Below are 12,226 nucleotides of genomic sequence, written 5' to 3'. Positions count from 1 at the left end.
CTTTGCATGTGAGATCGCCCACCATATTCCAAAAACCTGTTACATTCTGACATTTCCAAAATACATGAGAGTGGTCAACATTTATTTCTCCACATCCGCGCCAACAGCTCTGATTTGTTTTCAAATGTTTGTTCTTCAGTTTAGGTGTTATGAAAAATCTAATAAGGTTTTTCCAGGCAAACTCTCTCCACGTTCGAGATCCAGTGGTGGTATGGTGGTGTCTCCACATATCTAACCAGTCCTGTTCAGTTATCCTTATGTTTAATTCTCTTTCCCAGTTATCTTTTACTTTCAAAGTTGTGTTTTCGTCATATTCCATTAATGATTTATATAGCATACTAATCCATTTAGTATTGTTGTCTTTATATGTCTTTGTTATTGTGTGAACTATCCCGCCTTCATCCCCAGAGGAGTCTCTCTGTATTGCTTTCTTATGGTAGTTTCTCATTTGTAAGTATCTGAAAAAATCCTGTTTTTCAAGGTGAAATTGTTTAGTTAAGTTCTCAAAACTCTCCAGCTGTCCGTCCTTTTCTAGCAAGCACCATGCTGTTATTCCTTTTGTAGTCCAATATTTAAAGGTCTGATCATATTCTGCTGGTTTAAATTGCCTGTCATATGCTACCCATTTTAATTTTTTTGCACTATTTAAGATTTTGTATTTTTGGAGTAGTTTGAACCATATAGTTAGTGTATGATTTGTTATGGGATCTAAATGCCTTTTCTTTGTTTCATATAACTCTTTATCACCAATAATGTTTTGAATAGGTTCTTGTAAAGTTTCACATTCAATATTTTTCCATTTTCCAGTATAATGGGGGTTACACCAACAGCATAAGTACCGTAATTGTGAGGCGATGTAGTACTCTTTTAGCTTTGGTAATGCCATACCTCCTTTGTTCTTTGGAAGCTGGAGGGTGCCATATTTTATTCTGGATCTTTTATTGTCCCATATGAATCTGGATATTGTTTTATCCCACGTTGCAAATTGAGTGTTGGAGACCTGTGCTGGTAGAGCTTGAAATAAAAATAAAAACCGCGGCAATATATTCATTTTCACTATTTCGATTCTAGAGCTGAAATCTAGTGGGAGTGTTGACCATCTTTCTATGTCTTTTTTTATCTTGTCTTGTACTTCTGAATAATTTTTAATGTTTATATGTTGAAAGTCTTGTGTTATTTCTACTCCTAAGTATTTAATACTTGTCATATTCCAATTGAATTTAAAGTTGTTTCTAATGTATTCAGAGGGAACATAGTTGAATGTTAGAGTCTGAGTTTTTGAAATATTAATTTTATATCCCGATAAATTTTCAAATGTTCCCAACAGTTTCATAAACTGTGGAATTGATGATTCTGGTTGTTCGAGGTACGCTATTAGGTCATCAGCAAACAATCCTATTTTATGTTCAACGCCATTCATTGAAACTCCTTTAATTTCAGGTTTTTCTCGGATTGCCTGTGCCAGAGGCTCAATAAAAAGAGCAAACAGAGTTGGGGAGAGTCCACAACCCTGCCTAGTGGATCTTTCCAATTTAAATGTTCCTGTTAAATTCCCGTTTATTTTAATTTTAGCCGTTGGTTGTGAATATATTGTTTTTATAATTTCAACTGATTTGTTATTAAATCCCATTTTTTCTAAGACTAAGAATAAAAATTCCCAATTAACGCAGTCAAAAGCTTTTTCCGCGTCAATACTTAAGAGAACTGTACTTATATGTTCTCTTTGGGCTCTTTCAGTTAAGTGTAAGGTTCTTCTAATGTTGTCGTGTGTCTGGCGACTTTTTATGAATCCCGTCTGGTCCTCATCAATAATGTCAGGTAAAAATGTGTTTATCCTGTTACAGATTATAGACGTGTAGATTTTGTAATCTATATTTAGTACTGAAATAGGCCTATAATTGGCGCACGACTGTTTGTTTTTCCCTGGTTTCAACAGAACTGAAATAATTGCTTCGGACCAGGAAATAGGCATTTTATTATTTTGTAGGGTCCAATTCAAAGATTTGTGTAATATTGGAGTCAGCTCATCTTTAAATATTTTATACCATTCAGCTGGAAACCCGTCGCTGCCTGGTGATTTATTGTTTTTCAAACAGCTTATGGTTTTTAATATTTCCTCTGTAGTAATTTCAGCTGTAAGTAGTTTATTTTGATTTAATCCGATAAATGGCAGATCCATATTTTCCAGAAAGCTTCTTTTATCTTGTTCACAGGCTGAAGTAGGTTGTGAATATAGCTTTTTATAGTAATTAGTGAATATTCTCTCAATTTCCTCTGGATTATTTGTTACTTTATTGGTTTCGGGATCAAGGATTTCATAGATTGTATTCAGAGTTTGTTGTTTTTTAATTCTTTTGGCTAGTAATTTTGTTGATAAAAATGCGCAGGACTTTTACTCAAGATATTCCACTTTTCCCATTTTATTCAGAGAACACACAACCAGTTGATACCGATCATAATTTTTCCAAAAATATTTTGGTGGCAGAAACATAACCCAAAACCTCCTGGAGATTTGTCTCAGAGAATAGACTGTGGACCACATTATAGCTCAATAAAGTGGAAAAAATAAAAAATAAAAATCCTATCTTTAAACAAAAAGATTAATGTATGTATTTGAGGAGGTAGCCTTGCCTTTTGGTGTACAGTACTAAGATCAAGCATCCCCTCTGTCTTCAGGGTCTCTGACAACAGATGCCAAGTGGCTCTAAGAGACTTGAGGTCTCCACTCATTCCATAGCCTGAATTGCAAGAAGAAAAAAAAGCATTACAGAACAGTTAGATTCAAATTGGTAAAGGACAGATATGGAGTTTTGCTTGTTTCTTTCTCACCCAGTTTTAGGATGTCTGGATCAGAGAAGAAAGTCCTGATGAAGCGAACGGTCCCTGGATGTTGACAGAATTCTCTGGCACAGAGGTCTAACAAGAAAACCTGGTCTTGAACTGCCAGCTGTATCAGTGCGACTTGCTGAGCTGAGGTACAGCCAAAAGTTGGTTGCCACTCCATGTCCACCCCTACGACCCCACCTTTCTGGGAAAACAATTAGAAAGTCCATTAAAGCTGCAAACTTTCAAATAATGACATCTTCAAAAGTAATATATGTTCTGGCTTTACCTTTAACAATGTGCTTCCACATTTCTGAAGAGCTTCTGGCGTGTTCACAAAGTGAACCTGGTCTTTGGTGAGAGGAACCCGGTAGAACTTATCAGCATTACAGGGCAGCCATTCCTCTGATTTGGTGGAATCGTTTGGAAAAATCTGTCTGAGCAGAGGGCACAAGTGTTGGTTCCCTGTTTGCATGTCAAAGTGTAAAATGAACATAAAAAAGTAGAAGATAATACAAGGACAGTGGACTGATAAACCACAGAAGATCATTTCATAGAAGTTATCTAGATTATTTTAAAGATACAGTACAAACCTTTACTGCTCTCGAGAATCTTGCAGGAATTTATGTACGGCTTGACAAATTGTGTTAAATAGACTTAATAATGAATAATCAAAAACAATTTATTCCAGTTAAAGCTAAACTTATAATCCTTTCTTCTTTTTTTAAGTTGCAATTGCTCATTTATAAAAAAGATTAAAGTGAATTGATGTTAAAAGGTTTAAAAATACTGTGGAAAATCATTAAATAATTATTAAATCTAAATATATATTAAAATAATAAAAAATGAACAAGGAACTACTAAGTTAACTGTACATCATATTAAAAGTAGCCACTGGAATTAGAGAGAGAAGATATTTTAATAAATTGTTTAATGTTAACATACAAAGACTGAATTTTGGGTCAAGGGCTAAAACTAAATGAAATCTCCCCAACAGCTAAAGTTCTGATCTGCTACCATTAAATGATTTTGTCATTTATAAAATACTAAAACTGAATATATTTAAGTTTAAAAAACTGTCGTTTTAAACAACACCGATGAGATAACCCTATATTTCTAATAAAACTCAAAAAGAAAAGAAAAAAGAAAAAACTCCTTTTCATGCTTGACACAGCTCAAAGCACTTTACAATTAAAAAAAAATACAAAAGCACAAAAATTACTAGCAAAAAATAAATTACCGGTAGTAAAACTAACCCACCCCTTTGCCCTCCCCCTTTCCCGAATGTGGAGATTGATAAAAAAAATGAGATTTATAGTTAATTCAAAATGATGTGAACATGCAACAAAACTCAAGGTTCCAACTTTTCCTACGCATCCTATGAGCTTGTGGCTTTTTTTGATCATTTCCTACTCACTGCAGATCAGGTGGCAGACTTCTCTGGGTTTCCCACACCCCAAAGGGAAGTCGATTCCTTGGTATGTTGTATCTCAGGGACCATTGGGAGGCTTTCTGAAGACCACAGTACTTTGCCAACAACTCTACCAAATGGATGTGCAGCTCTGCATCATCTGCCACCACATTCTGCAGACATGACATAAAACTAAAAATGAAGCAAAACCCACTGATGTTTCCATAATGTATACGTCTTTGTTTTTTTTAAATAAAGCTTACCTGCACATGGTCAGCCCAGCTTTCTTCAGTCATACCTTGCTGTAAGAATAAAGAAAGAACATTGCTATTCATTTTTCTAACCCTGCAGTGAAACAGGATAAACTGAGGGGACAGCAGAATGCATTTTTCTTCCAAACTGTTGCCAAACAATGATTACAAAACAGCTGGGAAGTCTAGACTTTTGCTCACCTCCACAAAGGTTTTATACATTAGGTAACGCAGAGTGTCTAATCTCCTCTTGTGCAACGCATTTGGACACAGTGCTGCGTTAAGAAAAAGCATAATATTAGTAACACACCAAAAAATGTTTATTGATAAGCCCATATGTGCCGGGAACCCACCTGGATCCACTTTGAATTTCTCCATGAGTCTTAAGACATGCTTGGTAAGGATCTTTGGATGGATTTGTGCTAGGTTCTGTTTGGACCGAGTCAGGCCTGGAAACAGCCTGCAGAGGCACACATGCACATTGTTGGATTTCATAGCCTACTACAACACTGATGTCAACCCCAGCTCCGTTCCAAAGCTGGTTTTTACTCATTCACGTGGCATATCATACTTGTTAATCCTCTCAGCACTGAAGTTGGGGTGACACCAAGAGTCAAGCAGTGAGACAAGTTGTTGTTCAAGCTGTCTGCGGCCGCTGACGAACGCCTCTGCCAACGACAGCTTATCCAGCACAATGAGAGGCACACACATCTGTGGATGAAAAGATTAGAAAAATAGAAATACCATTTAGGAATGTTATTATCTAATTTATGATCTTAAAGTAAACATAGTCCATAAAGCCACTTAATGTTCACCCCACCTTTTCCATATTTAGTTCTTCCTGTACTTCCAGCTTCATGCTGAGGATTGCAGCCTACCAGAAAAAAAGAAAACCAATGATTTACTATCATTGCACTTGTTATAGGACTTTCAAATGTTTGTTTTTGTGTTCGGAAACTCACTTCTTTGTAATTCTTGACGTCCTGCAAATTCATAATATGGAGTCGTAGAATCGATGGGTCTAAGGACTTGAGCTGGTAGATGCTGATGAGAGCATCTACGAAGGCGGGCTGTGTGTCTGTTAGTAAGTCGAGGGCTCGATGCTGGAGTGCAAGAGCTTTTTGTTCAGGGACTGAGCTCAAGTTCACCTGAATAACACAAATGACAAGTTTTAAAAAGAAACCGTAAATTGAAATTAGTTTAATTTTAAACCGTTTTTTAAAAGGGAATTTGTTCATTCAAGTTATCCTAGATATTTATGAGGCTGACTTAACTTAAAGTTTGACACCATTCTAAAAGACCAAAATCTGGAACATCTTGATCATCTACCTGAGGGTGGTCCTTCATCCATGCCTGAAAATCCATGAGGATATGATAACCCAGAGTGTGGCTCCGACCTTTCTGTTTGCCCGGACAACGCTCCAGGATTGTTAGTAAGGCCTCGAGAGGCTCAGACAGTTTGGAAAACCCCTGCTGGGTTGCTGAACGCAGCTATGGACAAAAACAGAGAGGACCACATGTAATGTTGAAAAGTTAGCTGGTAGACTTCGATTTAAACTGAATCTCTGAGGTGCAGTTTTTTTTTTTTAGATAAAAGCCAAAAGATTTCAAAGTTAAAGTAATTTGTTTCTAATGGAATTAAAGGGTAGCTCTGCTTAAAGCCGTGCTCAAATGAAAGTAAATGTGCAAGAAATCAAGCTGTTTGATGGATTCAACGTTGCTGGAGAGTTGACGCATAAGCAGTTTAGTTGTTTTGGCTCATCTCACTAGTTATTAAACATTGATTTTGATGAAGCGTCTGGCGTTCAGAGTTCATTCTAAGTGTGGTATGCTCATTTGGCAGCCACGGCTTAACATCCACCACATGTGGTCGAAGAAGTTGTCAAAGCAAGTGAAAGAGGCCGTCCTTAATCTTCAAAAACAAAAGAAATTCCCAGAGGGGAACATCAGGAGTGTGCAAATCAACTGTTCAGTAAATAGGGGGGGTGCAGCCAGAAAATGGGAGCTTGACAACAAATGAGGGGAATTCTGCTGAGGAAAGACGTGAAAAAAATGACAAAAAAGACCAACTTGAATCATAAATTAAAGACCAATCTGCAAGAGAAAGTCAGTACTGTTCAATTTTAGCATTAAGAACAACCTTCAAATACTAGAGGACATGCAAAAACTGCCAAAACTTCAAATAAAGTCCCATCCGATCATCTTTTGATCAATTTTAGAAAGCATCCCCTGCGGTCTTTTAATTGTGATTATGTCAATTTTAGCCAGAATCACAAAAAATTCCTTTTTCTAGGCGTTTGATAGAGATTCACCATTAAGTTGTGGGCAGGACCCTAGATCCATCAGAACGGAGCGAAGAGGAGAGCTTACGGTCATTTCTGTTCCTGATTCACAACAATTTGCGGAAAGAAGTACAATTCTGAGCTTAATGTTTTTCATAATTCTCTTCCATCATGAGAAAAATGCCACAAGAACATGTTAAAAACACAATTTTCACCAAAATGGGTTTTTAAACAACTGATTTTCTAATTTATTTCAAAATCATTTAACGTTAGCGTGTCACATTTTTCACTTTTAGTGGGCATCTCAAGTATGAATTGGTCCAGTTTGTGTTTATGAATAAGCTTCACTTCATCATGAGCTTACCAAAGCTATAAAAGGGACTTTATGAGTCCAGACATTTTTGACAAATTCCTAACTTAAAGGAAATAGATGCAACAAAAATTGGCATTTGTGTTCATCTGAGAGAGAAAAACGACACTTTAGCAACTATTAATATAGTTTTCCCCCATGTATTAGTTGACAACTCTTGAACAACATCGTTCTCTTGAAAACGACCCTCTAATTACTGGGTGAACTTTTTTTTTTTCCGTGAAACTCTAAACAGATCATGGAGATGACAAACGGCCACAGGAGCTTTGCTCTCGGAGCCTGTAAAAATGTGCGACGCATTTTGATGCATGAGATAAGGCTATAAACTGCAGCATTAGAAACTTCCTACAAGAGATAATATTATCTGTGTGAGAATGCCTCGCACCGTGTCCTAATTTGCTAAACAGATGTTATCCACTCAATATCTTCCTCTCAAGTTCATTCAGAGCAAGACAAATTCCTTCCTTCTGACAAACAGTCTGCTGTCTTCATTAACACACACACACACACACAGATCACTGGAAAGCTTTAGCTGAAGATGTGCAGATATGTTTCCTCCTGTTCAAGCTTTGCATGTAAACACAGTTACAGTCAGTCCTGCTGAGCTTGTAAACACTGATGACTGCATGGATGGATGGATGGACACTGTGAAAGCAGCTCTTACCACCTGAAGATTCTTCTCGTTCCATAGCTCAAAGAAATGGTCTAGCAGCAAGATGGGATCCAGACCTGAGGGTAAGACACACATATAAACACACAAACACAAAGAGGTGGATATTCAATCTGTCATCTGTCTAGACATGAAAGAAATTCTGATCACTGCAGGTTTTTTTTTTTTAGCTATTAGTGTTTAGCTTTAAACTAGGTCAAAAGGACTGCAATTCAAGCACTCATTTATTCAAAATCCTTTGTTTGTACATGTAATGTTTAAACATATAATCTTGATATCTATAAATACATTTATAGTATATATTTCTCTATTCCACTTTTCATTGTAAGTAACAGGATTGCTTCTTAAAACACAAAGTGACATGTTTGGGCCTTGTTTTATCCGCACCAGTCAGTTTCCACGCATGGTCTGCATTGTTTAGCAAATGTCAAACCAAACCTGATGGTTGATGGAGATAACATCAGTCATTTTTAGTTCATCTAAAAATAAGGGCTCAGTTTATTTGGTGTTAGACTCTGATGCAAGTACTTTTTGCAGTGCTCAGCAGAATGAAGCGTCGAGCAAAATTAAAGAAAGCAAAAATATTACAGCTGTTTTTAAACAGCCACTGGGATGAAAATGTCATTTTTGGTGTTTTTGATTCGGCGCCAACGGTGCCGCCCACAACTCAAAGGGCGAATTTCTATCATACTTTTCTGGAGGAACTGTCCTAAAAAATGACACGTTTTGGGGTTTTTTTTTTTGGTCTAAAAACGGCTTAATCATACTAAAAAGACCACTGGGTAGGGCTTTTACAATAGATCAAAATATGAAAAATGGAAGAGACTCAGATACTGTAGCAAAAAAGTCTGACAATATCATAATATAAGTTTTATTGTGTGTTTTTTTCCCCATAAAAAGCATGTTAACTTTGTCCCTGAACTAAATTTGCATACAAAATATGTTCAAATATGTTGAAAGTTCATGCTCATTTCCTTTGCTTCTGATAATAAACCGTGTCAGTGTAGCTTAGGTGGAAGTCAGAGATCCATGGGAGGGGGGGACACACAGAATCTTTCAAGCCTTTTGGTTTCCTTTGGTTGCTCATGCTGTGTGGCCTCTAGTGTACCTGCCCTCTTGCCTCCGCCCTGCCTCCCCCCTTTCCTTCCACAGGCCAGTTTTCCTGTTCTCCTCTCCCTCCCTGAACAAGCCTCTCTTGATTTTTGTCTCAGATTTCCCCAGGAAAAGGCTACGCGCTGGTCATGCTGTAAAAAATAAGCCTTCCTGATGCACAGGCCTGGGAAAGCAGAGCAAAGGGCTCGTCTGTGTTGGTCTGCGCTCTCTCCTGGCCTTGCCATGTCCGTCTCTTTTATGTTGCATTTGTCATGAAGCAGCCGCTTGTTTGCTGGAGTGGCTTTCATGGCATGACTTTTTTTTTTACTGTTTCTCCAACAAATTCTCATATACAACAATCAATATTATTAGTATTGTCCCAACTTATGTCTTTGTTTGGTTTTCTTTGGCAAGTTTCTCAAGTTTTCTTTTATTTAACCAACTCCATGAAATCCCACTCCGATAATAATGTTTTTTGGGGTTTTAGGTTTTTCTCAGGAAGGAGGACATATATAAAGAAACATAAGATTAAAATTGTATTTTTTTTTATTCCAATCAATGTGAGGAGCAGAGGAACAAATGCTGTTTGAAAATAAATCGCATTTGTATCATAGAAGAAGCCGTAATCGGCGAGCCACAAGCTCCCTGCTCCGCTCCATTCTGATGCATCAAGTTCCAGACAAATAGATCCGTGTACATTTATGTTTATCTCATCCGAGCTGGCATCTGGCTCAAAACTGTGAGGCTAGATAGCTCCGCTTTTTCAAGCCATTTTTGTTGAATCACTAATGTGTCAGGTTGGCGGTGTGAGTTAAAGCTTAAGTCCTAGTATGAGTCACACACCTAGGTGTGTGAAATGTGTTTTCCGTTTTGTTCACCGCTTCCCCATCGCCTGCAGACACAGCAGCTCAGGAACCATTTGGTGGTTTAACCCCCCAATCCAACCCCTTATTGCTGAGTGTCAATCATTTTTCGAGTCTTTGGTGTGACTCGGCCTGGATTTGAACTTATGACCTCCAGTCACAGGGTGGAATCTCTACCACAAGGCCACTGTGCTGGTTTAGGCTAGCAGCACAGAGTGTAAACAAAGGGATGATGGGAAGTCCGGGAAGGCTTACTCAGAGGCGAATTTTTTGATGAACTACTGCTGCTTTCAGAAACTATGTCCTAGAAAATGGCACAAGTTTTTGATTTTGCCTAAAAAAGGCGTAATCATAAATGACAGACAACTGGGAACAATTATACAATAGATCAAAATAGTATCGGAAAGGAACTTTAACACCAACCTTACTATCAAAAAATGTTCTTTTGCTTCTTAAAACATCATTTACTTTATTTATATTAGAGTATAACATATCAAGCAGCATTTAGTGACTAAAACAGACTAAAACATGCATACAAACACTACGAAATGTATGGGAAATATTGAGATGGCTGCAGGATTCCCCTTTGCTCATCTTTGTGCTTTACTGCAGTTCTACCGTCATGCAGGGACTGACTCAAATAGTGCAACCCTCTTTAGTCTGTTTGAGTGGAGAGAGGAATGTGGAGCATGTAGCTTCTTTACAGGCTTGGCTGGTGTGCAAATGATAAGAGCAGGAGGCTCCTCCATTCATTACAGCATAATAAACCCTATCACAGCACATTCAAGTACACCAACCTGCTTTCAAGACATGAACTCATTCACCTCTGGGATGGTGAAGCCTTTTTTTGTTTTGTTTTTTGTAGCACAAAATCTTTTTTTCTTTTTTTTTCAAATGGAAATTTTCAAACTTAACAATTTTAGACTCAAACTCTTGCTATTAATGACCATAAGTGAGCCAGACATTAATTCCACAAGGAGGTCTGACTGCTTGTGGCCAAGCGGCTGCCAAAATAAAGAAAAAACAAAGATCAAGTGTCTAAATGAGGCATTTGGTGTTACTACAGCCACCAGAACAGCTTTACTGTGACTTGGCAGTGGCTGCACGAGTGGATAAATCCACTGGAGGGATGCCACAACATTCTTTTAGAAGTGCTCCTCTGCTTTTGTAGGATGTTGTGAGTGCTAGAACAAGCCTCAAGCCGGTGGTGCAATTGCAGAATCTCGAATAATGAATGGAGTACTGGCACTTGCAGAAAATGACACTTATTATACACGTCTCCAGCTGACGCATTTCCTCTAAATGTCAAACCATTTGCATCTATTGCAGAATTTAGAAAAAGAGCAACTTTTTGCTCATTAATAGAGCTACATCTACATAAAATGGCAATAAAGCAAATTTGTTTAGTGACTAAACAACAATATTTCATTTGTAAACCAGTTCCTTATAGAGTTATTGTAATAATTCATGCATATAATGAAAATAAATCATTTTTCATCTTTTTCTCAATGTTTTCCTAAATCATTATTACTTCTTGTGGGATAACAAATTATGCAGAAAGTGTAATACTGACCCTTGTGGTTCATTTCAGCGAGAATTTCACTCTGTGGACAAAGAGACAAAGAGGTTTTAACAGGTTTTAACAACCTAAAATTCTTCAAACATATACAGAGGTTAAAACATAACACAGATATTTCAGGCTAAACACATAAAACATGCTGTTTTGAGCAGCAGCGAGGAAAAACATGTGGGAACTAAAGCCTGAGAAAGGGCAAGTTGCCAGCTGGCTGTGATATTTGATTTCAGGCTCAGGATGTTTTTTAAAGCCTGAAGTCTGGTTGATTCTCTCTTTCCGAAAATCTGCAGGCACTAGAGGCGGCCTTTGGCAGTCACAAGAGTGAAACGTTAAGCCAGGAGGAGTGAAAGCAGTCAAACTTGTGGGTATTTTCTATTGCGCACAGATCACTCCATCTAGTGGTAAGAAAAGGAAGTACATTTAATTTGTGGAGAAAGTAAATTACAACTCAACAAAATGTTTTTACAATTTTAAGATTGCTTGGTCATGTTTAAAATATTAATTTCCATACTATCTAAAAGCAAATTTCCATATTTTATGATGAAACAAAAAGAAAATACAGAAATAAAGACAAAGAACTAAACAGAAAAAGAGAAACTATTATGGATTGTTTGCTAGGAAGTAAAACTACATACCAAATAATGTTACAATTTTTTTCATACTTTAATGCTGTATTAGATATGAAAAGGGAAAAAGTATTTTAGTTATATGATCTTAAAATGGATGTTGATGCAAAAACAGTTCTGGGTCCGAGAAACTAAGATCTTGTCTAGATGGCAAAATAAAATTGCATAACATTTGTAGACAAACGCTAAAGATATGCTAAGTAACATACTTTGAGAAATAGGTTTAGTCAAAATTATTTATCTTAAGACTCTCAAATCAAGT

General features: G+C 37.2%; 1 protein-coding gene across 4 annotated transcripts in view; it reads right to left on the bottom strand.

Moving 5' to 3' along the window:
- The window catches only part of exd3 (exonuclease 3'-5' domain containing 3), a 47,469-nt gene that overhangs the window by 31,513 nt on the left and 3,730 nt on the right, over positions 1 to 12,226 (bottom strand). For 2 of the 4 annotated variants that reach the window (XM_078955794.1, XM_023960627.2), the window contains exons 2-14: positions 11,336 to 11,366; positions 7,802 to 7,866; positions 5,815 to 5,976; positions 5,448 to 5,633; positions 5,306 to 5,359; positions 5,057 to 5,196; positions 4,839 to 4,945; positions 4,687 to 4,760; positions 4,498 to 4,536; positions 4,241 to 4,407; positions 3,113 to 3,260; positions 2,830 to 3,028; positions 2,632 to 2,738 (exon numbers count right to left, since the gene is read on the bottom strand). In XM_078955794.1, the coding sequence (XP_078811920.1) occupies positions 2,632 to 2,738; positions 2,830 to 3,028; positions 3,113 to 3,260; positions 4,241 to 4,407; positions 4,498 to 4,536; positions 4,687 to 4,760; positions 4,839 to 4,945; positions 5,057 to 5,196; positions 5,306 to 5,359; positions 5,448 to 5,633; positions 5,815 to 5,976; positions 7,802 to 7,866; positions 11,336 to 11,348 (1,461 nt within the window). In that variant the 5' untranslated portion in view covers positions 11,349 to 11,366. The remainder of the gene's footprint in view (positions 1 to 2,631; positions 2,739 to 2,829; positions 3,029 to 3,112; positions 3,261 to 4,240; positions 4,408 to 4,497; positions 4,537 to 4,686; positions 4,761 to 4,838; positions 4,946 to 5,056; positions 5,197 to 5,305; positions 5,360 to 5,447; positions 5,634 to 5,814; positions 5,977 to 7,801; positions 7,867 to 11,335; positions 11,367 to 12,226) is intronic. The other 2 variants (XM_078955795.1, XM_023960628.2) reach the window with 1 other exon arrangement.

Source organism: Oryzias latipes, chromosome 12 (genome assembly GCF_053564925.1).
Source record: "Oryzias latipes strain Hd-rR chromosome 12, Olatipes_Hd-rR_3.1".
NCBI classification, from domain to species: Eukaryota; Metazoa; Chordata; class Actinopteri; order Beloniformes; family Adrianichthyidae; genus Oryzias; species Oryzias latipes.
This window is presented reverse-complemented; position numbering and strand designations above follow the sequence as displayed.